The 26603-nt window shown below is 39.9% G+C and overlaps 1 protein-coding gene across 3 annotated transcripts in view; it reads left to right on the plus strand.

The window, feature by feature from the left end:
• The window catches only part of LOC102391290 (lymphocyte antigen 75), a 123645-nt gene that overhangs the window by 84546 nt on the left and 12496 nt on the right, over positions 1-26603 (plus strand). For 2 of the 3 annotated variants that reach the window (XM_044934883.2, XM_044934882.2), the window contains 3 exons: positions 261-383; positions 1642-1809; positions 4043-5722. In XM_044934883.2, the coding sequence (XP_044790818.2) occupies positions 261-383; positions 1642-1809; positions 4043-4221 (470 nt within the window). In that variant the 3' untranslated portion in view covers positions 4222-5722. Of the gene's footprint in view, positions 1-260; positions 384-1641; positions 1810-4042; positions 5723-24138; positions 24250-26603 lie in introns of those variants that run through there. The other variant, XM_044934887.2, reaches the window with a different exon arrangement.

Raw genomic sequence — 26603 nt, forward strand, 5'->3', positions numbered from 1 at the left:
AGTTTGAATATCTTCATGATCGTTAATCTTGATTGTTGTTCTATCACTAAGTCGTGTCCAACTCTTTGCAACCCCATGGACTGAAGCACACCAGGCTTCCCTGTCCTTCACTGTCTCCCAGAGTTTGCTCAAATTCATGTCCACTGAGTCAGTGATGCCATACAACTTTCTCGTCCTCTGTTGTCCCCTTCTCCTCCTGCCCTCAATCTTCCCCAGTTGGCATAAAGCTAACTGACTTTGGGTTTGTTTTCCTTCAACAGCCCATTCTGCAACTATCGTTACCATAAAGGATGAAGATGAGAATAAATTTGTGAGCAGACTAATGAGGGAAAATAATAACATTACCATGAGAGTTTGGCTGGGATTATCTCAACTTTCTGCTGGTAAATATCTGTGTGTAGATTGTGCAAAGAGAGTTCTAACTTGTCCTGAATGCCAGGTCAGCCTCACTAAAGAATGTCAAGTGGTGGCTAATTCAAACGCTTCTTGGTGATGAATAAGCTAGGTCTGCTGGTTTAGAGGCTTATAAATTCCTAATGAATAAACGAATCAGTTATTAGTAATGATAAAACACTAATGAAATAGAAAATCAGGTTAAATCAACTGGGATTGTTTTAGAGGCTTAAGATACTTGGGTCAACAGGATTTTTTCTTCTCCTATGGCAGTATCTGTGTCCCTTGTGTATCCCACCAGGAACCCATTGCTTACTGTCCATAGCATTCTAGTGTCTAGCACTTGGTAGTGATAGCTTTTAACTATTATTCAGAAAGTTCTCTTCTTGTTGTTTCCTTCCCTCTTGAAACATTTTTACTTTTTTTTGGTAACCATAGAGTGAAAGTAAGTCTTAATGGTGATTTTTTATTATATTACCTAAGTAAAATTGCAAAGATTTGGTTCAAAAAGATTGGTGGAAGAATTTTTCAATAAGGAATAATAGATTGTTTCCATGCACTTAGAACTGATAAAGAATGAATTAAGAGTACACATTTGATAGAATAATAGAAAGTTGGCTTCACATTTTATACAAATTTGAATTCTAAATAATTGAAATAAATGTGAATTCCAAAATATTAAGTATGTGTCAAAAAGTGAATGAATTCTAAGTTGGCCATCTAAGGGAACTGTAAGTTGTGTTTATACTCTCACCACAAGGTGGTGCTCCATCAGCTGAGACCCAGAAGTGGAATCATGGTGGGGAGGACTTCTTGGACCCTGCAGGACTCTTCCTCTCCCACCAGCACACTGTGAATGATTTTTAATGGGGGGAAGTCATGGGTGGGAAGCAAGGGACAACGGATACAGATCTTTAGAAATCTGCCCGTCATACAATAGATGTGCATGCATTATGTACTTCATTTATAGCACCTGTACTCTGTGTAGTGCTGTCTAATAGAACTTTCTACAAAGATGAAATTTTTTCTATGTCTGTGCTATCCAGTGTAGTGGTCACTAACCATATGTGGCTGTTGAACACTTGAAATATGTCAAGTGCAACTGATGGGCTGATTTTAATATTTTCACTTTCAATAAATTTCATTTTAAAAATAGTGGCACAGCACAGTTATAAATAAATAAATTGTATGAACCATGTGCTTTTTACCTTAGTAATTTAGTTACAGTAAACAAACTTCTTTCTTTAGATCATTCTTGGAATTGGTTAGATGGATCAAAAGTGACATTTGTCAAATGGACAAATAAAATTAAGAGTGGCAGTGGACAATGTAGCATTTTGTTAGCTTCAAATGAAACTTGGACAAAAGTTGAATGTTCACGTGGGTACGGAAGAGTTGTCTGCAAAGTTCCCTTGGGTAAGTATGTAACCTGTCCTTAAGGAACCTTTCTGAAGAATGGGTCAGGCAATAAATGTACAATTCAATTGTATGCAAAGTTTTGTACTTTCTCCCAGAGTACTTAGTCCTTAGAGTATATCCAAACAAACTTGATTAAGTCATAAAGATTCTTTCCCTCAGAAAAATAAATTACAAATGACAGTAAATGCACAAGATGTCTAGGATTCCCAGAGGAAAGTACTGAACTGTCCAAACTTTGTATGCTGCTGCTGCTGCTAAGTCACTTCAGTCATGTCTGACTCTGTGTGACCCCCTAGACGGCAGCCCACCAGGCTCCCCCATCCCTGGGATTCTCCAGGCAAGAACACTGGAGTGGGTTGCCATTTCCTTCTCCAATGCATGAAAGTGAAAAGTGAAAGTGAAGTTGCTCAGTCGTGTCCGATCCTCAGCAACCCCATGGACTGCAGCCTACCAGGCTCCTCTGTCCATGGGATTTTCCAGGCAGGAGTACTGGAGTGGGATGCCATTGCCTTCTCCAAACTTTGTATAATTCTTTCCTAAGAAAAATGGGAGCTGCCAGAGTTTCAGGGAGGTCATTTCTTGAAAAATGTTAAAATGTATTTTATTCTATAGTTCAGAGATTAAAAGCTCAAAGGTCTAATTCTGCAGTTATTTCATTTCCTTTCTCCCCATTCCCATAAAACTCATAATAAACAACAGTGCAAAACTGTATTTAATTAGTTACAACATCCTAAGTATCTATAGGAAATTGTACTTTGAACTTCTGTTTCATCATAATTGATACATAAATTAACCACAAAAATCTTATCTTAACAAGCTCTAAAATTTTCACCTTAACATTTTTAAAGATTAGCATAAAATGTCCATTTTGGTGTACAAATGTTAAAAATAAAACCTTAACTCTAGGTAATCAGTATCTACATATTTTTGCATTGATTCAGTAAATATTTAGAGTATCTGTTTTATGTGCTGGGGTGCACCCATGAGCAAGACAGGTAAGATTCCTTTTCTCACAGAGCTTACAATCTATTGAAGACAGATAAGGAGTAACCAAGCAGGTCCCTTTTTAAAAGAGAGGAAAATATCAAACAGTTATAAACTCTATGGTGCAATGGAAAAGGATCCTGGAGAAGGAAATGGCAGCCCACCGCAGTATTCTTGCCTGGAGAATTCTATGGACAGAGAAGCCTGGCGGACTGGAGTCCATGGAGTTGTACAGAGTTAGACACAACTGAGCAGGCACGTGCGCATGCACACACATGAACTGTATTGAGACTAGGGATTTAACTGCTCTAGATCAGGGGTGATCAGGGAAGACTTCTTAGAGCAGGAGATATGGAAGCTGAAATCTGAAAGGCCAGCCAAGGCCTTTGGGGTCAGCAGAAGAGTCACACCAGGCAGAAGTACCAGTTGGAGCAGAGAGCCTAAGACAGAACATCTTGATGTGGGCTTAAGGAAGAAGTGGAAAGTAGAAAGATGTCAGACAGATAGGGCTTTGGAATCCTGAGTCAAGTGTTCAGGTTCTATACTTAGTGGAATAGAGAGCGAGTAGAAGATTTGGGGTGAGGGAGAAGTAGGGTTAGAATGGTATAAACCAAGAGTTCCATTTTGGCATTTTGAGCATCCATGTGGAAATGAGCTAGACATTCCACATGGAATGTCTATTGTGAAGTTGGACATATGAGAGAGAAGGAAAGGTCAGCCCAGAGATGATATTAAAGCCATGGGACACAATGACTCCATCTTGACAGCATGTAGATAGGGGCCTGGAACAGTGCTTAAAATTGAATAATGAGGGACTCAGTGAGGTCATCCTAAAGGGTTAACTTCCTTTAAAGCACATAACACTTTATTTGGCACTAGGTAAGTCAAACACAGACATTTACCAACCTTTAGCAATTTGCTGTCAAAGTAAGGTAATATACTGGGAATGAGGGTCTCAGAAGGATGATGGGAAGGGAATGTGAGAATAATGGTACCACTCTAATTTCTTCGGAAGAAAATTGCTCTAGGAGTGAAGAGGATTTGAATGAAACAGTTAAATTGGATCAGAAAGCACTGAAGTGTTTGATGATGAGTTTGAATTCTGTGTTGACACTGTGAGACAATCAGCACTTACTGTATCTCATTTGTACAGTGTTCACATATGTGACACAAAGCCTAATACATAAAATCAGTGACTATCGCTGTTCTGTTCTGTCTTCCACTGTCAAACCTTTCTCTGGTCTAGGCCCTGATTACAGAGGAATAGGTATCGCATTTGCTGTGCTGAGTATCTTAGCTGTAACCTGCGGACTGATCTGGCTCTTCTTCCGAAGGAACCGTTGGCACTGGTTGGGCTTCTCTTCAGTTCGGTATCAACAAGGAGGGAATGAAGATGAAATTATGCTTCCTTCTTTCCATGACTAAACTCTTCTAGAGGTTTGCTGATTTGCACTGATGGTTTAGGAAAAATGAGCCATTTAAAATTTTCCCAATGTCAGTATTTACTCTGTTTCAATGTTGAGGTCTTAGGTACTCTTTTTGTTTAATTATAATGCTGGTATCTACAGTTACGCACAAAATGCCATGTTTATAACTACTTAATAGCATGAAAAGATACCAAAGTTGGAACCGAAGTCCAAATTGTTCATAGGGTAATGAGTTTAATGTGCATTTTCTCTGTAAGAATGTAGTTGGTAACTAGGATATGAATGGCATTTTAACAAATTGTGTTAGGAGATAAAATTGGCATTACTGGGTCACATATGTACATTTAATTTTAAGAACATCTAAGCCAAATGCAAAATTAGTACCTCTAGATAAAAACAAAACTGTAAATAATATCAACATTGTTTTAAATTAGTCATTTGTAGCATTTGGGGGAAATTATTGAACAATGAGACATGCAAACAGCAAAATTATGCCTCTTGGCAAGATATTCTTATACTGTTCCAAAGATATTTCATACCGAAATTATTTAAATGCAATAATTTTGTTCTGTTCATAGTTTTTCAAAGGCTTTTAAAGATTTAGTACTTAATGTTTTTATAAGTGTGGAAATATTTTTAGATTGATTAGATATCTTATAGCAGTGTGTTTTTTGTTTTATATAAAACATATGTTTTCTTTTTAAAGGGAATCAGCTATGGATGAGTTTTTTTGAAAATTTCACAGTTTATATATTTAATATAGTATGGCAACTTCTGACTAAGAAATTTTTATTCTTTGTTGCCTTTTTACATAAGAGATAGGAGGTCTGTGAAAATTGTGTATATTTGTAAAAATGAATTTTACAATGAAACTCTAAATCTTGTGATTACTACTAAAATATTTAAAATTGTGAATGGTTTAGGAAACACGGTTTTATGGTTATTGTTTTGAATTTTACCACCTAGAATATAGTCTTAATAATAGCTTCTACTGGATATTGTGAATGTTTTATTCAGTGTTTAACTTATATTAACATATGTACTTTATTTTTGTAGAAAATCCACAGATTTATTTTAAAATTTAGTGTTTATATTATGATAATGTTGTAAATAACTTTCTAAGACATTTTAGTGGTCTAACACGCTGTAGTATGGTTGTCCTGAACTATTTTATACTGAATTTGTTAAATTCTCTTACTCTATTATCTGTGCAGTTTTAGTTGTTAAGACTTTCTTCAATGAACTGAACAAATTTGATGCAACAAGTACAGGTATATATAGTTGTGATGCCATAATAAAATCATTTTCTTTTTTTTTTAAGTAAAACTATTGTTGATCTTACGTAAAAGTATTTGTTTTCCGTTTTGAAAAATAAGTCTCTAGATTGGGTTTTATTATGTTACGCATATAGCATGACAAGAAAAAAGTGTCCAGCTATTGTAAAGCAAGGCATCAAGATCTTGTGTGCACTTTTAAAAGAATAAATATAATCATTTGTACATCTCTGAGTGTTTGATTTCAGGCTCCTTTTTGGATTCCTCTGACTCAGCCTTTCTTCTGACTACTGGGTCAGCAGGGGTCCCACCTATAATACACTCGCTTCTCACTCGGTTTGCCTCCCTCAGGAGATCCTGCGCACCGCCTCCTACCCCACGGCATTCATCAACCACTTCTAAGTCAGTAATTCAAATATCTAGTTTCAGGTCCATATTTCTAACTCCCACTGAACAATCTCTATGAAAGTCCTTCTTACCGTGACCAGAGCTGCCCGTATTGTGTTCCCTTTCTCAGAAGAACTGAAGACAGCCTTTTCCAATCTTCCTAACTAATCCAACCCCCACATGTGGTCTGACAAAATTGATCTTTCAAAATGAGGCACCTGAAAAAACAGATGATCTGGTATAGAGGACAAGTTTAGAAGTGACCAGTAAATACCCGCTGACAGTATTCTCCCTTCCCTAGTCCCAGGGCAGGACGTTTCATTACCTGGGAGATCTGCCCTGCAGCTGTTTGCTGTAGTGTTGGAAACCCCAGTCCTGACTCGCTGCTGAGTTGATGCTAGGGAAAAGCCAGGGTTTCTTTCTCTTTGGTTCATTTAATCCTAAAAGCCTCTTGGAAAAACAAAGACCTGATTGCTCACTAACTCACCTAAAAAGACAAATTTTAACTATTAAGTTCAACAACTTTTTACCTAAAAAGACAAATTTTAACTATATCTCAAAGTTATTATTTTTAATTGGAGGATAATTGCTTTACAATGTTCTGTTTGTTTCTGCCATACAACAATGTGAATCAGCCATAAGTATACATATGTCCCCTCCGTCTTGAACCTCCCTACCACCCCCCACTTCGTCCCACCCCACTAGATTGTCAAAGACATTTTTTAAAAAAACTAGACCTCATGATCTGTATAGTTCAGTTCAGTTGCTCAGTCTCGTCCGACTCTTTGCGACCCCATGAATCGCAGCACGCCAGGCCTCCCTGTCCATCACCAACTCCCGGAGTTCACTCAGACTCATGTCCATCGAGTCGGTGATGCCATCCAGCCATCTCATCCTCTGTCGTCCCCTTCTCCTCCTGCCCCCAATCCCTCCCAGCATCAGAGTCTTTTCCAATGAGTCAACTCTTCGCATGAGGTGGCCAAAGTATTGGAGTTTCAGCTTTAGCATCAGTCCTTCCAAAGAACACCCAGGACTGATCTCCTTCAGAATGGACTGGTTGGATCTCGTTGCAGTCCAAGGGACTCAAGAGTCTTCTCCAACACCACAGTTCAAAAGCATCAATTCTTCGGCGCTCAGCTTTCTTCACAGTCCAACTCTCACATCCATACATGACCACAGGAAAAACCATAGCCTTGACTAGATGAACTTTTGTTGGCAAAGTAATGTCTCTGCTTTTGAATATGCTCTCTAGGTTGGTCATAACTTTCTTTCCGAGGAGTAAACGTCTTTTAATTTCATGGCTGCAGTCACCATCTGCAGTGATTTTGGAGCCCCAAAAAATAAAGTCTGACACTGTTTCCACTGTTTCCCCATCTATTTCCCATGAAGTGATGGGACTGGATGCCATGATCTTCGTTTTCTGAATGTTGAGCTTTAAGCCAACTTTTTCACTCTCCACTTTCACTTGCATCAAGAGGCTTTTTAGTTCCTCTTCACTTTCTGCCATAAGGGTGGTGTCATCTGCATATCTGAGGTTATTGATATTTCTCCCAGCAATCTTGATTCCAGCTTGTGCTTCTTCCAGCCCAGTGTTTCTCATGATGTACTCTGCATATAAGTTAAATAAGCAGGGTGACAATATACAGCCTTGACGTACTGCTTTTCCTATTTGGAACTAGTCTGTTGTTCCATGTCCAGTTCTAACTGTTGCCTCCTGACCTGCATATAGGTTTCTCAAGAGGCAGGTCAGGTGGTCTGGTATTCTCATCTCTTTCACCTAGAGCCAGACATCCTAGAATGTGAAGTTAAGTGGGCCTTAGAAAGCATCACTACGAACAAAGATAGTGGAGGTGATGGAATTCCAGTTGAGCTATTTCAAATCCTGAAAGATGATGATGTGAAAGTGCTGCATTCAATATGCCAGTAAATTTGGAAAACTCAGCAATGGCCACAGGACTGGAAAAGGTCAGTTTTCATTCCAATCCCAAAGAAAGGCAATGCCAAAGAATGCTCAAACGACCGCACAATTGTACTCATCTCACACGCTAGTAAAGTAATGCTCAAAATTCTCCAAGCCAGGCTTCAGCGATACATGAACCATGAACTTCGAGATGTTCAAGCTGGTTTTAGAAAAGGCAGAGGAACCAGAGAGATCAAATTGCCAACATCTGCTGGATCATGGAAAAAGCAAAAGAGTTCCAGAAAAACATCTATTTCTGCTTTATTGACTATGCCAAAGCCTTTGACTGTGTGGATCACAAGAAACTGTGGAAAATTCTGAAAGAGATGGGAATGATCTGTACAGTAAACTCTAATTTCCTTTGTATTCTAAATTAAAACTTTCTCACACTATTATATCTCAACAAATTTAGTATACATCTATTTCTCCTTTTGCCCAAGCTAACTTAATCAGTTCTGCCCAAGCAGAATCTGAGAGGCTTTTTTTCCATTCTCCCAAAAAATTCTTCTTCTTATATTCTCTTTGTATTAATATGAAGACAGCATACCCCTTGTTTCCCAGGATAGAAGCTCAGAATTCATCCTTAAATCCTCTCTTTCTCATCTCTCTAATCCAGCAACTCTGTCAATTTTTCCCCACACTTCTCATCGACTGGTCATCTTCATTGCCAGCTGTCTTTAATTTAGAACTTTATCCTCTTTTCTTTCTGGATTATCTGCACAAGGTTCTTCACTGGTCTTCTTCATCAGCCTTTCCCCTGCACCCCATCTTTCCCATTCCTGAACCTAGGGAAGCTGAGAGTTACAGAGGAGGACTCCCCTTCTATTTTGGTCTCCATTTATGTAGTCCTAAGTACTTTAGGACGAAAGGGAGCTCAGCAATGCCCAGCCCAGGACCCTCTCCAGGAACCTTTAAGGGGTTGAAGTCAGTCCTGAGTAGTTGTAGGGTTTTGGTTTCCTGGCCAAATGCCCACTCTTTAAAAAAAGAAAAATGGTTTTTTTTTTCATTTTTTCTCTATTTTAATATTGATTTGTTTATTTTATTCGGCTTCGTGGTATCTTTAGTTGCAGCATGCAAACTCTTGGTTGTGGTGTGTGGGATCTAGTTCCCTGACCCAGGGTCAAGCCCAGGTCCCCTGCACTGGCAGCACAGAGTTTAGCCCCCGGACCACCAGTGAAGTTCCCCAACACCCTCTTAATACAAAGTAGGGTCAAGTCAATATTGTTTCAAAGGCTAAACAACAAAGAGGCAAAGTCAGATGAAACTGGAGTCCAGGAATTAGGTAAACATTGGTGATCTTAACCAATAGAAATGCAGAAAATCACCAGAATCCAGACAGGAGTGAGCTGAAAAGTGAAAGGAAATTAGGAAACAGAGAACATGAAATTTTGAGATGTAGAGATGGGCCATAGCTAGAGTGAGAAGAAGGAAAGGTGAAGAAGACTTCTTCCCAAAGGAGGTGGGGGAAGAGATTTACAGATTTAGAAGCTGAGAGGAACGAAAACAAAACACATCATTGGTAACCAATGAACAGAGAGAAGTGATGCAGGGGAGAAAGGGGAAGATCTTGAAGAAGATGGGATGAGAGGGCAGATCTAAATCCATATATAAAGGAGCTAGGTTTGGATGGGATGGGAGAAAGCTTGCCTTCCTCTCTAAGGACAGAAGAGAATGACCTGTGTGGAAGAGAAGGGGAGAGCAGACAGGTATTTGAAGATGTTTATCTATAACTGATGGCCTCTATTTTCCTAGTGAGTAGAAGGTGAAGTCCTTTTTCAGAGAAAGATAAATATCGAATGGGGTTTCAGCTTAAAGAGTATAATAAAAAAATAGAAATAGTCTATGTGGGGAATGAATGAGAGAGGAGAATGATCAAGACAAAATAAAAGACTGCAGAAGAGGCTTACTGGGCTAACATGAAATTAAAAGCCACATATTAGTAGTGACAACCATCAGGAGAATGAGTAGATTTCTTATACCTGCCCTCGGCTGCTTAACTAAAATTGAGGGAAAGGAGAATGTGAAGGAGAAAATAGAGCCCCTATCCTCAAAAAATTAAAGATAGAACTACCATGTGATCCAGCAGTCTCACTTCTGGGTATAAAACGAAGTCAAGGGATTGGAGTCTGGAATGAGGTCAAAGAGGACGTAAACAAGTGAAAGAGAAGGAAAAACAGTATGAGATGCAATTGGAAAGTAGGCCATCAATGAGAGGTTTTGATGAAATAACCATATTTTCCCATGCAGAGGGGGTAAGTAGCCTGTCTTATATTAGCATAAAAAATGAGGAAGTGTGCACCAGAGTCAACAGTGGGGAAAATATGTCTTCCTTTAGTTCAAATGACTGAAAAATAAAAGACTGCTGACATGGGTTATTTGCCTAAAGTAGATTGATTCATGAAGGTGCTACTTCTATTGTAAATCTAATGATTATTTGAAAATTAGTTTAATAAAAATCCACATTGATACAGTGTGCTTTGGTGCCTGAGGTAGGGGGTGGAGATAACTTATTCAGATAAGATGACTGTTCATTTCCCCTGTGTAGTTAGCAGGATGGGAGTCCCCAGAATCGGGAGGTTTGAATATTTAAACACTGAGTACATTTGAAAGGATTTGCTTTGGGTTTGGGTTTAGTATACAAATAGTCTGAGGAATAATGGAAATAAATCAGTTGAGCAAGTCCTTGATACTTTGGCAAAGAGACTGAACCGGGAGAGGCAGGGAGAGTCCAGCAGAAAACCTGGGCTCTGGTCCAATTTTTGGCATTCACTGTGTGCCCATGGCTAAGTCACATCCTTTCTTTGGGCCTCAGTTTCTTTATCAGTAAATGAAGATGGCCCCTACCACCTCTGACTTTCTAAGACTCCTTATAGACCCCTTACAGACCCCTTTGGTCAGATGGTGCAATCACTCCATTTCCAGTTGGACAATCAATAGCATGGAAAAGATTAGACTTGGTTTTTTTTAATAGACTAATTTTTGTGCAGTCTTAGGATAAACATTGAGCAGAAAGTACAGAGTTCCCACATACATCCTTATGTCTTGCCACCTTTTTCTTATTATTAGCATCTTGCATTAATGTGGTACATTGGGTAAAATTGATCCAATTCAGATACATTATTCTTAACTAAAGTCCAGAGTTTACATTAAGATTCCTCTTTATGTTGTATATTCTATAGTTTTGACAAATATATAATGATATGTATCTACCATTACAGTATTGTTCAGAACAGTCTTACTGCCCTAAAAGTGCTCTGTGCTCCACCTAGTCATGTCTCCCTTACCACCTCCCTCAACCCTTGACAACCACTGATTTTTTTTTTAACTGATACCACAGTTTTGTCTTTCCAAAATATAAAGTTGAAATAATGGGGTATGTGGGCTTTTCAGACAGGCTTCTTTCACTTAGCAATATGTGTTTAAGTTCATTCCATGGCTTGATAGTTCATTGCTTTCTAGTGTTGAATAATATTTCATTGTGTGGATGTACCACAGTCTATTTATCCAATGACCTACTAAAGAATAGCTTGGCTGCTTCAAATATCTATGTGTAAGTTTTTGTGAATATGTAACATTTCAACCAAGGATAAACACTAAGGAGCATGATCACTGAATCATACGATAAGAGTATATTTAGTTTCCTGAGAAGCTGCCAAACTGTCTTCCAAAGTGGCTGTACCATTTTGCATTCTCACTGGAAATGAATGAGAATTCATTTTGTTCTCTATCTTCTTCAGCATTTGGTGTTGTCAGTGTTTTGGATTTTGAAAGTCATTCTAATAGGTGTACAGTGGTATCTGGTTTTAATTTGAAGTTCCCTAGTGACATATGATGTTGAGTGTTTTCATGTACTTTTTGCTATATTTATATATCTTATTTGTTGAAGTGTCTGTCCAACTCATTTGTAAATTTTAACAGTGAGTTGTTTATGTTTGTATTCTTGAGTTTAGACTCAATTTTAAAACACTCTTTTGCTAATGACACGAGACAATGTCAGAGTTTAAACAAGCAGCCTGTGTGACTCTGATTTGTCTGGTTCCAGAGACCCCCGCTATTCGAGTTATAGTTGCATAGCTCATATGTGCAGTAACAAACATGATTGCTGCTGTTTTTCTTAAACAACAGAAATGTATTGTGTCACAGTTTTGGAGGCCAGAAGTTCAGAATCAAAGTATCCAAATTATTCCTTTCAAGGGCTGTCAAGCACAGTTTAAAGACCCCTCATCCAAGAGCTGATGGCAGAAGTTGTCTGATGGCCACAGCCCACTGAGAGAACCTTTGAAAAGGTTTCTGGCTATTGGGTTCAAAGAACAAACACCACTGTAACCAAGTGATCAAAGTTAACATTACCAGTGATAAGACAGAACAACGTGGCCTTCCTGGGCTGGGCATGCCACTTTTGTGGTATTCTTGCCAAAAACCAACCAACCAACAACAACAAAACACAGAAATATAACCTGAATCCTCTGCTTCCAATCTCCCTCAAGAGGAAGCATCAGACAAACCCAAACTAAAGGACGTTCTTCACAGCAACTGGTCAGTACTCGTCAAACTCGTTTCCAGATAAGCAGTGACACAGGACCTGTCCCACAGTAAAGAGACTGAGGACACGTGACATCGCAGCGCAGTGTATGATCTCGGATTGGATTTTAGGACAGAAAATGATCAGAAGGACAACTGATGAAATACGACAAGGGCTGTAGCTTAGCCCACAGTATTAGATCAGTGTTAATATACTGGCTTTGACCATTGCACTGAAGTTACGTACGACGTTAATATTTAGAGAAAGAAGCCGGCTGAAGCGTTACGGAAATTCTTTGGAAACGTTTTTGAGAAGCTGAATTGATTTCGGTTCAGATGAAGTTTTAAAAAGCAGGGTGAGCCGGGGCGCCGGCCGGAAGGCAGCGCGGGCGTGCTCTCGGCCCGGCCGGGGCGGCTGGTGGGAGGGGTCGGACGGCGGCTCTGCACTTCCGAGAAGCGCGCGCCCGGCCCGCAGCGCCGTCATGCCACGAGCCGCACCTCCCGCTCTTCTGCTGCCGCTGCTGGGCCTCGCCGCCGCCGCCGCCGCCTCCGCGGGTAAGCTGGCCCCCGGCCGCACCCCCTCCTCGGCCTGGGAGCGGGCGCCCGGAGCAGACCCTCCACCCTCTCCCCGGGCGAGGGCTGCCTCTCGACGGGCAGGTCGCGCTCGCCTGCGCGCCCACCCCAAGCGCCTCCGGAGGCTGGTCATCAGCCCCTCGCCTCTGCGTTCGGTGGGCTCCGTGAGCGCGCCCCGGGGAGGAGAGAGCCCGCAGGGAGGGGATCTCCGGGGACCCCAGAGCGCCCTTCATTTCCCACCGTCTCCACATCCTTAGCACGGACCCCAGTCGCGGGCAAGGGTCCCCAGACGGGGCTAATTGACAAGAGAGCAGAAAGACTTAAGAGCGCCAGGATGAGCGTAGTTTCACGGCCGTTTGGGGCTGAAAGGGGAAGTGGGGAAGTTAGACTGCGGAGATTTTCCCCAGCTCGGGTGCAGCTGGGGTGGGATGGGAGTGGGAGGAAGCTGACCCTTTTTTTGCTCTCGGCCTTGTTTGTCCATTTGGTTGGTGTTCAAGATGTTGAAACAGGAAAACAGTTCAGCCAAATAACCCCTGAGTGGAAGTGAGAAGAGAACAGGCGAGGCTTGGATTCCACTTAAGGCGTGTGATTTAAAAATCTTTAAGTCTAGTCTGCTGTTGTGCAAGTTTCATCTGAAAAATGACTCGTGATTTCCAAAATAAGTTCCGAGGAAGATAGACTCTTCAATATGTTTTGTGTTTTTAAAAAACAAGTTTCTCTTGTAACCGTGTCAAAAATGTTGTTGGGGGAAACTCTGGGAAAAGACTTACATCCAAAACCACTATTGATTGAACAATTCTGGGAATTAAGGAGCAAAATAAAGAAAAACAGAGTGAGTACTTGCATGGGTCTGAATAAATGGATTATGCAAGAGTTTGGCATTTTTTCCCCCTGAATTTCACTGCTCTTTTATAAATTCCTGCTGGAAGCCTGCTGACAGGATCTCAGTGTTGGAGGCAGTGGTAGCATAAGCGGCTCAGAACTTGCTTACAAACTCAGAGCTCCTATCCTGACACCTTTTGCCGACCAGCATTTATGGCCAGTTATGCCATCTGCTGCCTATGGAGGAGCAGAAAGGAGAGTTTCACTCTGTTCAGACTGAGCACATCAAGTTTGTCCAAAACAAGGCTGGACTAGAGATGCTGCCAAGCCCTCTTTATGCACACCCTCATTATGTTTGCCAGTTACATTTAACCGCCTATTTAAGCCACCCTCTGGGTTGCCAAGCCTGGAAGAGTTGATGCTTTCAAACTGTGGTGCTGGAGAAGATTCTTGAGAGTCCCTTGGACAGCAAGGAGATCAAACCAGTTAATCCTAAAGGAAATCAACCCTGAATGTTCATTGAAAGGTCTGATGCTGAAGCTGGAGCTCCAATACTTTGCCTATCTGATGTGAATAGTCAGCTCATTAGAAAAGACCCTGATGCTGAGAAAGATTGAAGCCAAAAGGAGAAGGCAGCAGAGGATGAGATAGTTCAGTAGCATCACAAACTCAATGGACATGAATTTGAGCAAACTCTGGGAGATAGTGAAGGACACAGAAGCCTGGTGTGCTGCAGTCCATGGATTTGCAGAAGAGTCAGACACGACTGGAGTGACTGAACAACTGAGTTTCTGTGCCTTTGTATGTCAGACTAAGAAAAAAAAATACTTGCCAGATTTCTTTAGAAGCCCATTTCTAGATTTTGATGTCTCTCTTCTTCAGAGAAACTGTTTTGATCAGCAGTGGAGGACAAGCATTTACCCATCTGGGTCCTTGTACTTCTTAATAGAAATAGGTGAGACCAGATGAGGAATTCAGGCAGGGCTTTACTGGGATTTGAGCTGCAGTGGAGGGGAGCAAAAACAAGTAACAGGTGCCCTTGCTTGCTCCCTAAGCGGGGGTGAGCCGGTCCCTTAAATGGGGTGAGGGTAGGGGCTGACGTAGTCCCAGCCAGAGAAGCGGCTTAGGTGGGCTGCCCACCCCCTTGTGTGTACAGAGGTCAGGCTCAGTACCCTGCTTTTGCTCCTGGCAGCTCAGAAGTGGCAGTTGGGTTTTGATCTTTTTGTATCTTGTTGCTTCAAGTTTGCCCCAGCTGCCCCTGCTTGCCGTTATTTTTAGTCTCCTGTGTCTTTGTATTCTGCGGCTTGAGACATTTGTCCAGGTGCAAGTACTGCAGCAAAGGGTCTCAGGTCCCAGCCTGTCTCAAAACTGTCTTTGGAAAGTTTTGTCTTTTTTGTTTTGTTTTAATAAGTCCAGTATGGTTACATAGACTTTTTAAGAGCTGAAGAAGTACATGTTGAATAAATTAATGCTGTGAATTAATCAACTTCTCTCAGGAGGTTTTAAGGATTAAATTAGAAGGTGCATGAGTTTGGCGTTAGGTACAGACTGTGTGGGCTTGACTGAATTGCCCAACTCATTGCATTTCAGTTAAAATGGAGATTATGACCATAGGGTGATCATAGGCATTCAGGCAGTACGCCATGTCTAGCACCTATTGGAGGCACTGTGAATCTTGGTTTCCCTTTGTTCTCTTCATACGAAATGAAGGGTAATTATTGCACTTAGATAACATCATGAGTGCAGCTTTATGTGGGTTGATGCGTATAGTAATTGAGCACATTCCCATGCATGCTGGTAACATAGAGCTGAAAACCTGTGTCCATGTTTCATTATCATACTTCACCAATTTATCTAGACAAGATCAGGAATAATATTTTGCTTAGAACTAAGTAAAAAGAACTTTTGAAAGTTATTGTGGAATTTGCCGAATGGCAAGATCTTAACAGGAAAGGTCCTATGGTGTTGCAGAAAACATAAATGTAATATTGAAATGGAAATTATTGTTCTCTGTTATTTTGGATTTTATTAGTATAAATGATGTTATGTTTTTCTTAGCTATTATATTGAAAAATCACAATGAACAAAACATTCTTTAGATACGTGGGTTAGGTGCCATGGCATCCCTTTTAAAAAGTTCTTCTGGAACACCACGTTTTGTATGTAGTAAATGATCAGTGGAGATTCCCTAGAGGCTCAGAGGGTAAAGCATCTGCCTGCAATGCAGGAGACCTGGGTTCGTATATCTTTCCTGGGTCAGTGATTTCCCATGGGGAGCGTGAATATAAGTGAATGTAAGCATGTTAGAGTAAATCCCATTCTGATGGTGGTTACATGGATCAGAATCTAGGTTGCTGCTGCTGCTGCTGCTGCTGCTGCTGCTAAGTCGAGTCAGCTATGTCCGACTCTGTGCGACCCCATAGACGGCAGCCCAACGGGCTCCTCTGTCCCTGGGATTCTCCAGGCAAGAATACTGGAGTGGGTTGCCATTTCCTTCTCCAATGCATGAAAGTGAAAAGTGAAAGTGAAGTTTCTCAGTCGTGTCCAACTCTTAGCGACCCCATGGACTGCAGCCTACCAGGCTCCTCCGTCCATGGGATTCTCCAGGCAAGAGTACTGGAGTGGGGTGCCATTGCCTTCTCCAGAATCTAGGTTACTAATTTTGAATTGCCATAGCCTGCAATACTCTGCCTCCTTCCCTGATGTCACCTCTTACCACCCTTCCTGCCATTCACTCTGTTTATCCACACTGACCTCTGCAGGACTCAGCCACCTTCTGACTCTTCTGCCCAGACCACCCTCCTCTTCCCCATTCCTTGGCCTGGACCCTTCCACGTCCTTCAGATCTGTGTTCACATGTCCTCTCCCCAGACCTTTTCTGAACACCCCACCTTCTCTATAACATCCCTGTGTTTTCTCTTCAGAGCACTCATTTCTCTTGGAATGAATCTTGTTTGTCTTCTTGCTTGTTGCTCCCCTCACCAAGGAAGCTCTGTAACAGCAGAAAATTCACTGTATTGTGGATTTTTGTTTTGTTTTGAAATGTGTCTCTATGCTGTAGTCTAACTTATAATAAAAGGACAAAAAATTTAGGTAAATGGCAGCGGGTCATGGGATTGCAATTTCTTTCAAATTATTTTTACTTTTGCCCTGGAGCTCATCTCATAATTGAATTCAAAGCATTAAGTAATCTATTGATGTGACTTATTCTGACCCTTGTGGATAGCACAATGATGTTGCAGCAAAAATTATTTCAGATTGTAAAATTTGAAATGTTAATAAGTGTTTATTTTTCTTCCAATAAAAAAGTTATAATTAGGTATTATTATATATTTTATATATATTATATTATTATTATTATATTAGGACTTCTTTCACTGATAAGCTTTTAAAAATGTACTTAGGTGTTGAAAATTAGTTTTGCAACAGGGTTATCATCCACAATTTTTTTCTGATACATATCAAGTATTTAAGATTATTTTAGATGTTGAGGGCAAATCTTCAGGTTGCATCCATAAGGAAATGGACCAGTAAAGTCCAATGAGAAAGGTGCAGAGAAACACTGCCACCCTTATTCTATGAATAAAAGTCATGACAGCTTTTCTGAGAAAGGACTTGAAGGGAGAAGATAGGGGTCAACATCTTAGAAGCTAGGTTGGGTGACGTTGAGAGGGGACGGAGTGTCAGAGTGGCTGAATTTCCTTAGGATTTAGGGAGATCTTGCAGCCCAGGCCTTCCAGGTTATCAGAGGCCTGGTATACCACATCGTCCTCCATACATAATTAACGTAATAACCAGTGCCTGTTTCTCCCTCTGCCACAGTGGCCCTTGTAGAAGGTAAGTGACTGACCTATATCTTAATGGGAGAAGGACAAAGGTCTTATTGATGAGGAAAAAAAAATACAATCTTGCCTTTCCATTGTTAACGTTCAGAACAAGTATGTCCCAAGGATCACTTCTTCTGCTGTGCCTGGTTCTTTAAAAAAATTAATTACAGGGGAACAGAGAGTTCTATTAGAACTCGCTGGCAATGCAAAATATTCCTGTAGATATACCATCTTATTCTTTTAGCACATGATAATTTTAAGCAGAGGATCTATTTGGAAACTTATTGGAGTTAAGTACAAGCTTTTAAAAGTTTCATCAGGTTCCTAAATCTCTGTAAACACAGTAAATCAATAGAATTATAAAATTATACAATCCATAAAGAGTCCTTTCATTTCAGTTCAGTTTAGTTGCTCAGTTGTGTCCGACTTTTTGCAACACCATGGACTGCAGCACGCCAGGCTACCCTGTCCATCACTCCTGGAGCTTGCTCAAACTCATGTCCATGGAGTCGGTGATGCCATCCAGCCATCTCATCCTCTGTCGTCCCCTTCTCCTCCTGCCTTCAATCTTTCCCAGCATCAGGGTCTTTTCCAGTGAGTCAGTTCTTCACATCTGGTGGCCAAAATATTGGAGTTTCAGCATCAGTCCTTCCAAGGAATATTCAGGACTGATTTTCTTTAGGATGGACTGGTTGGATCTCCCTGCAGTCCAAGGGTCTCTCAAGAGTCTTCTCCAGCACCACAGTTCAAGAGCATCAAAGAGTCCTTTAGGTGCAACCTATCTTTCAGGACAACTGTGAAAAAGCAAGAGTAACAGAGAAGCACATTGAAGAGAGCATTGTGAGCAGGATATGTTTTTCTTTTGAGCAAAGTATGTTTATTGAAATATATTTTCTAGAAAATATTACAGGTTCTGTAATTGAAAACTTATGCCAATATCCTGGAAGGCAGGTTTTTCATTGTAACAGGATTATAGCAAAGACACTTAAGCATTGAAAATTTAACCTTTCTTTTCTTTTTATTTTTGAGTAATAATTGTCAAAGATTATAATTGTACAATATTAAGAAGTATAGAACAAAACACAATTAGTTTAGCTTTTCTGTAGGTGTGAACCTCAGTAAGTTCTGTCATAAGGGGTATCAGCCTCTATGTGAAAACTCTTCTTAGAGTAAAAATACATTTTTTGAGTAGTGCTTAAGTCTTGTTTCTGGGGCACAGACTCTGGTAGCATGAGAAGAGGGGTTCAGCGCTGACTTAACTGGAGTTACTATTAATACTGAAATAAGCCTGAGGAGAATGCTGTTGGAAGTTTAAAGGATATGAAGTTAACAATTTGTTTTTTACTTTTTTCTGCCTGTAGCTTTTTGGTTTTATTTGTGTGGTTTTTTTTAGTCTTATCAAATATTGCTTATTTAATTATTCAACAAGGGTCTTTGTCAAGTATCATTATCACAATACTCCCATCTCAGAGGCCTGTGTGACCTAGATAAGCATTTGGCTTTTTTTTTTTTTTTCCCCAGCACCTTCAGGTCTCTTTTTTATATGTCACCTTTATGATGATCAGCACACGTGAATATATGTTCTTCTTCAAAGGGTAATACAGCCCCTTTTCCAAGGAGATAGGCTACCTGTGGTTCTTGTGCCTAGGGCTTTGACTTGTGCCATATTATGCTCACCATCCAAGCCACGACTAATCAAAATAAGGGTAGTTTCCTAAATCAAAGACTGACTACACTGAGCTAGGTAGCAACCCAAGAGGGTACCTGGTATAAGAACACTAGGAGGTCTATTTGACTGCTAGGAGATTATCCTCAGATTTCTTATTATCCCATGTATCCTTGCAGAAAGTCTCTATCATTTGGGGTAACCAAAACAAGTCTTTAGTCTTTATAACCAGCAAAGGCCTCTCACACGCTGTATAGTGTAAAGTCCTGTAGAAGTTCAGAGGGGTCAGAGTTTAAGGAAGGTGAAGGAGGGATACCTCACAGAGAACTGACACGTGAGCTGCCACTGAGCAAAAGAATACAGTTTAGTCTATAGATGATTTGGAAATCAGAGTTCATTGTAATCATAAAGCCTAAAAACTATTGGATTGGCCAAAAAGTTTGGTCAGCTTTTTCAGTAAGCTCTTGTGGAAAAAACTGAGTCAACTTTTTGGCCAGTCCAATACAAGTGTACAAAGAAACAATTTATAAATTTCACTTCACTTGGTGTTAATTATATTTTATATACTTAATAGACATGCTTTATTCCATTTAAACAATATTTCAAAAATTATTTTTATATTCTTGAGTTATTTATCATCATTACAAAACCCTATGTGTAGCTTTGACTAGAAATAATACACAAGAGCATTTCTCAGCCCATGGTCCAAGAATTTTCAGTGATATGTAAGGTGTTTCAAGTGGCATTAAATGTGGTAATGGAGTTTGTTTCTATTTCCATTTTTTTAAATTCTGTAAGACTAAAGGAACAGCAACAAAGGAAGCCAGAAGAAAACAGAAGAAAAATACGAAAGTCAAAGTTTGCAATTCACAGTATATGCCCTCCTGACTTTGAATTTGAGTTTCATTCTGGAAATGACTGCTTTTTTTTTTTTTTCTCTATCATGTCTTAATACAGAAAACCACAGAAAAACCACACTCCTGCCATCACAGAAAACATGCAATGGCAGGAGTGTGGGGCGGGAGAGACCTGCCTAGTTAACCCTTTCAATGAATACGTGACTCCTCTCATTGTGGTTTTTATGGTGGTCTCTCTACCTGGGATTTCTTCATCTTTCTCCTTTTCCACATGGTAAAGTTATCCTGTGAATTGCAGCTCAAATATTACCTCCTTTCTGAAATGTTTCCTTACTCTTTTTTTGTCTGTGTGTGTGCTTACTCAGCCACGTCCGTCTCTTTGTGACCCCATGAACTGTAGCCTGCCAAGCTCCTTTGTCCATAGGGTTTCCCAGGCAAGAATACTGGAGTGGGTTGTCATTCCCTTCTCCAGGGGATCTCACCGAACCCGGGTCTCCTGCATTGCAGGCAGAGTCTTTACCATCTGAGCCCCAGGGGAGCAAGTTACTTTTTTTCTTCTATAGTCTCATAACATTTAACCTCTCATACCTTTGATATGTATATGTGTCTGACTCTCCTAGCAGCCTGAAGACTTAAGTGTAGGACTCATTCCCCTTTAATCAGAGATCCCCAACCTCCAGGATCTAATGCCTGATGATCTGAGAGGTGGAGCTGATTTAATAATAATAGAAATAAGATGCACAATAAATATAATGCGCTGGAGTGACCCTGAAACCACCCCCCTGACCCCCATACTCCCCTCAGCGCCCCACCCCAGCCTGCCCCAATCTGTGGAAAAATTGCTTTCCACAAAACCAGTCCCTGGTGCCCAAAGGCTGGGGACCACTGTCTTAAATCCTTTTATCCTTACTCCTTGGTGCTAACTATGGTCTCTGACACATGGGAGTTGCTCAGCCAGTGATTGTTTGATGGACGATGGTAGTGACGCCCAGAAGTGTGAAAGAGGGGATTCTGCTTCTGACTCTAGTTAAGTGGGACTCCACTAACACTCCCCCCAAAAACAACTGGAAAATCTAGATGAAATTCTGTAATAACAGTATTTGCAGGCATCAGAGAGCTGTTCAGGCAGCTTGTTGACATGAGCCCACTATCCTGTGTATTACTTTTCCCTTTAGAATTGTCCACATTTTAAGGAGCTAAAAAGAGAGCAGAGTTTTTGGCATTCTCACGGTATTAATGAGACAAAAGTTTGAGTTTTTACTTACCAAAGAGGAGGGACGCTAGCCAATCTCCAGGCTTCACTTGGAATCCATGGATATTGGGCCTCACAGAGATTTTAACAGCTCCCTCAGGTGGAATCAACCCTTGATTGTATTTAAATAATCTTCAGTATGCCAGCTGCGTGCCAGGATCCTTTCTAGGGGAGAATGACATCATCTCGAGCCTCCGCATTTTTTTTTATTTTAAATATAAAATACCAGATACTGTGAAATTTTTCCTGCACAGTATCTGGTATTTGATATTTTAAAAAGAAAACATAAACTACCAGGCATAACAAGAAACAGGCCAAAGCTGGGAAAATAAAAACAGACCAATAGATAATCCAGAAATTAGAGTTTTCAAAAATGAACTTTAAAATAACTGTAATAAGTTCGAGAATGTTTATAAGGTTGAGAATTTCACCAGAGACTCAGAATCTATAAAAGTACAAACAAATGGAAATTGTGTAACTGAAAAATAGCTGACATTATGAACTCAGTAGTTAGGTTTAACAGCAGATTTGTTAAAAATTGAAGAGTAGACTGTATATGTGCGTGCTTAGTTGCTCAGAGAAGGCAATAGCATCCCACTCCAGTACTCTTGTCTGGAAAATCCCATGGATGGCGGAGCCTGGTAGGCTGTAGTCCATGGGGTCGCTAAGAGTTGGACACGACTGAGTGACTTCACTTTCACTTTTCCCTTTCACGCATTGGAGAAGGAAATGGCGGCCCACTCCAGTGTTCTTGCCTGGAGAACCCCAGGGACCGGGAAGCCTGGTGGGCTTCCGTCTATGGGGTCACACAGAGTCAGACACGACTGAAGCGACTTAGCCACAGCAGCAGCAGCCAGTACTCTTGCCTGGAAAATCCCATGGATGGAGGAGCCTGGTAGGCTGTAGTCCATGGGGTCCCTGAGAGTCGGATGCGACTGAGAAACTTCACTTTCATTTTCATGCATTGGAGAAGGAAATGGCAACCCACTCCACTGTTCTTGCCTGGAGAATCCCAGGGACAGGGGAGCTTGGTGGGCTGCTGTCTATGGGGTCGCACAGAGTCGGACATGACTGAAGTGACTTAGCAGTAGCAGCTTAGTTGCTAAGTTGTTTCTGACTCTTGCAACCCCATGGACTGTAGCCTGTCAGGCTCCTCTGTCCATGGGATTTCCCAGGCAAGAAAACTAGAGTTGGTGGCCATTTCCTTCTCCAAGGGATCTTCCCAACCTGGGATTGAACCCAAGTCTCCTGTATCTTCTGCATCACAGGCAGATTCTTTACCACTGAGCCACTGGGAAAGCCCAAAGAGTAGGTTAGTACACCCTAAAGAACAAGATTATGATATGGAGCTCCAAAGGCATTAAAATAGAAAGGAACAAAGTGAACATATTGAACATGCGAAATCTAACATCTATGTACTTTGAGTCCCAAAAATGGGGGAGAAAGAGAGTGGAAAAGCATTATTAAAAGTGATGATAATGGCCAAGAACTTTGCAAAAGTGAGCAATGAAAATAAAGCCATAGATTCGATAGTTGTGCTGCATTCTTCAGTTCAGTTCAGTAGCTCAGTCATGTCCGACTCTTGACCCCATGAATCGCAGCACGCCAGGCCTCCCTGTCCATTACCAACTCCCGGAGTTCACTCAGACTCACGTCCATCGAGTCAGTGATGCCATCCAGCCATCTCAGCCTCTGTCGTCCCCTTCTCCTCCTGCCCCCAATCCCTCCCAGCATCAGAGTCTTTTCCAATGAGTCAACTCTTCGTATGAGGTGGCCAAAGTACTGGAGTTTCAGCTTCAGCATCATTCCCTCCAAAGAAACCCCAGGGCTGATATCCTTCAGAATGGACTGGTTGGATCTCCTTGCAGTCCAAGGGACTCTCAAGAGTCTTCTCCAACACCACAGTTCAAAAGCATCAATTCTTCAGTGCTCAGCTTTCTTCACAGGATTCAAAAAAATACTAGAGATACCACTGTCAGACTACTAAAAATCAAAGACAAATAAAATCTTGAAAGCAGCCACCAAAGAGCAACCATCAGACTGACATTTGATTTCTCAATAGGAATGATAGAAGCCAAAACAGTAAAATTACATCTTCAATGAAAAATAAGCTTCCTTTCAAGAATTTTTTATTTTCAAAAATATCTAAATGGGAAGAAAATATAAAGACATTTCCAGAAAATCACAAATTGAGGGAATTTGTAGTAGACCTACCCTTAAAGAAACACTAAAGGGGTTTATTCAGGCAGACAGAAAATTATTCAAATAAGTAATTCAAATATATAAAAATGAAAAGCAACAGAGAAGGTACATACGTGTTTAAACAAACATTGACCATGCAAAATAGTAATAGAACAGTAGCACAAAGGGAGGGAAGTTAAATTATTGTAAGATCCTAGAGTTGTCTAGGAAATGGTAAAAGTACTAATTTTATTTTCAGTACTAATAAATCAAGATTGCATGGTGTAATTTTCAGGGTACCCACTATAGGAAAAAAATTAAAGAATATATACTTACTAAGCTAAAAGAAAAATAGAATATAAAATTGTTTAATAATCCAAAAAGACAACAAGGGAAGAAAAAGAACATAAATCAAGTAGGACAGATAGAAAACAGTGAGGTGGTAGATATAAACCCAAAGGTGTCGATAAGTATATTAAATGCTAATGGAAATAGCCATTCTTTTTTCTATGAAAATTTAATATCTCATATCTCTAGGAGTTCATGAAATTCTCATTTTCAAGTTATCTAACCGTGTTTCTCTTTTTCCACATAGACTGTCCTTCATCCACCTGGGTTCAGTTCCAAGACAGTTGCTACATTTTTCTTCAAGAAGCCATCAAAGTTGAAAGCATAGAGGATGTCAGAAATCAGTGTACTAATCACGGTAAGGAGTTTATTCTATTTTGTTTTTTCACAGATCAGTAAAGAATGTTCACTAATTTCTTTAAAAAATGGTTTGTTGTGTCTTACTTTTTACCTTTGGTCCTTGTAACAACTTTTATTCTATGATATGCAAGACAGGCAGTGGAATTGGGGTAAACTCTTGAGTTGGCAGTCAGTTGTTGGACAACACTGCTGAAAGCAGTGACAAGAGCAGTGTGTATTTGATGTGAGTACTCTGTGTCAGGCACTGTTCTTAAGCACTTAATACACTTTTACTGGCTTTAATTATTGCAGCAAACCTACCAGGAAGTTTATTATTTGCCTTCTTTTATCAAGAGAATAAAACTAGTTCAATTATTTGTTCAAGGTTGAATAGGAAATAATTGGCAGAGCCAAGATTCATACCAGGGATTGTGTGATTTTAGGAACAGTGTTCTTAATCACTCTTTCTGCCCTGAAAGTACTGTTTCAGGCATGCAGTGTGGGCAGAAGTCAGATCACATGGTATTGTGACACATGGTATGAAAGAACCTGTTGTTGTTTAGTCGCTAAGTTGTGTCCCACTCTTTTGTGACCCCATTTCATTCTCCAGGGGATCTTCCCGACCCAGGGATAGAACCCGAGTCTCCTTCTTTGGCAGGGGGATTCTGTATACTGTTAAATAAAAATAAGAAAAAGGCTATTTGCTGCACGATTTGCTCAGTGTTCTCTGGGAAATATAATTTCACATTATGAAATATTTTAAATAAAATGTCATTTTTTAAAAAAGCTGAGCTTGAGTGTTCTTTATATATTTGGCTGTTTGGCCCAGAGGGCACCCTTGTGGAGCCTCTAATTGTGATACTTGTCCGTCAGCCCAAAGTAAAACTATAGTGTCAATTAACATCTTTTTCAAGTGAGATACCTGTGATGGTGACATGAGAGTCCTTGATTATTTAAAAGTGCTTTTTATTATTGTGTGAGATCTAAAAATCTCTTGATTATTTCACTAAATTTTCTCTTAAGCACATTCATAACACCAGCATTTAAAAGTACCCTTTATTAGGAGTTCCCCAGCAGTCCAGTGGTTAAGACTCTGTGCTCCCAATGCAGGAGACAGAGGTTCAATCCCTCTGCCAATCCCATGGCCAAAAAAAAAAAAAAAAAATTAAAATGCTCTTTACCTAAAAAACACAATTCTGACAACCTACCAATATAACATTTTGGAACAATATCAAATTGCTTTAGGGTGCTTTAATTAAAATCATATTCACTTATTACAGAAGGAATAAATGTAAGCATAGGAGTTTTAAATCCTAAGACATGCCAATACTACTCAATACATATTTATTGTTTTTCTTAGAAATAAATGTAGGCATAGCAGTTTTAAATCCTATGAAGTGCCATGGAACCCTCAATACATATTTATCATTTTTCTTACTTGCTCAGTGGTGTTGAACATTGGCTCTTTGAAGACAAGACATTTCCAACATGCCAATATGGTTTCACTCCAAGGAAATGGAATAATAGGAATTTTGCCGGTCTTACAAGATTTTTAAGTGGTGTTTTCTCCCACAACTATTTTCTGTCTCTCTTTAAAAAGCCATATTGGGTATACTTAGACAAAAACACAGATTTCAAGAAACAGATTATATTGGAGGCTCAGAGCCAAGACATGTTCTGTACTCCTGTTAGTTTGTATGAACCACATCATTAGATTTCATTGTCCAGCTTTGATATTTATGTTCAGCAGTTAAGCATCCACATTCACTACAGAGGTATAGCTTTTACTTGTTGACTGACTTCCTCTGCAGTCAACTAAACGAAGTTAATTGTATTTGCTGTTTTTCTTTAGTAAATGAAGCAAAACGAAATTGAAAACACCCAGCAACTTTGAGGCCTGATTTTTGATTACTTATTTTGAAGTCCGTTAACTATTTGTTCAAAGCAAAGTAGCCATTTAGGGATTTTAAATTGTTAGATACAAATTTGCTTATAAAGTTGATTTTATATCTAAATAAAAATGTCTTTATCCCAGTTAAAAATTTATAAATTCTGTTTGTCTTATGTGAATTTTTAAATTTCTTATACATTTTTGATAATGTCATCATTTATTTGATAAATCCTCTATATTTGCTTCCATTATAGAAATACCCATTTTATTGATAAATCAGAAAATTAGCAAAAATTAATATCACCATTACTTTTTTTGCCTAGGGTAGTGTTTAGAACAGTAGGTGGTTTGTAACAGTAGGTAAACATGAATTCAGTGTTTGCTATATATGAAGAAGGAAAAGAAGAATACAAGAATATTTACATTTGGATTTATCAAGTCTTCACATATTGTAGGACTATAAGTCCTATCTTAAACCTATA

Source organism: Bubalus bubalis, chromosome 2 (assembly GCF_019923935.1).
Source record: "Bubalus bubalis isolate 160015118507 breed Murrah chromosome 2, NDDB_SH_1, whole genome shotgun sequence".
Classification (NCBI taxonomy): Eukaryota; Metazoa; Chordata; class Mammalia; order Artiodactyla; family Bovidae; genus Bubalus; species Bubalus bubalis.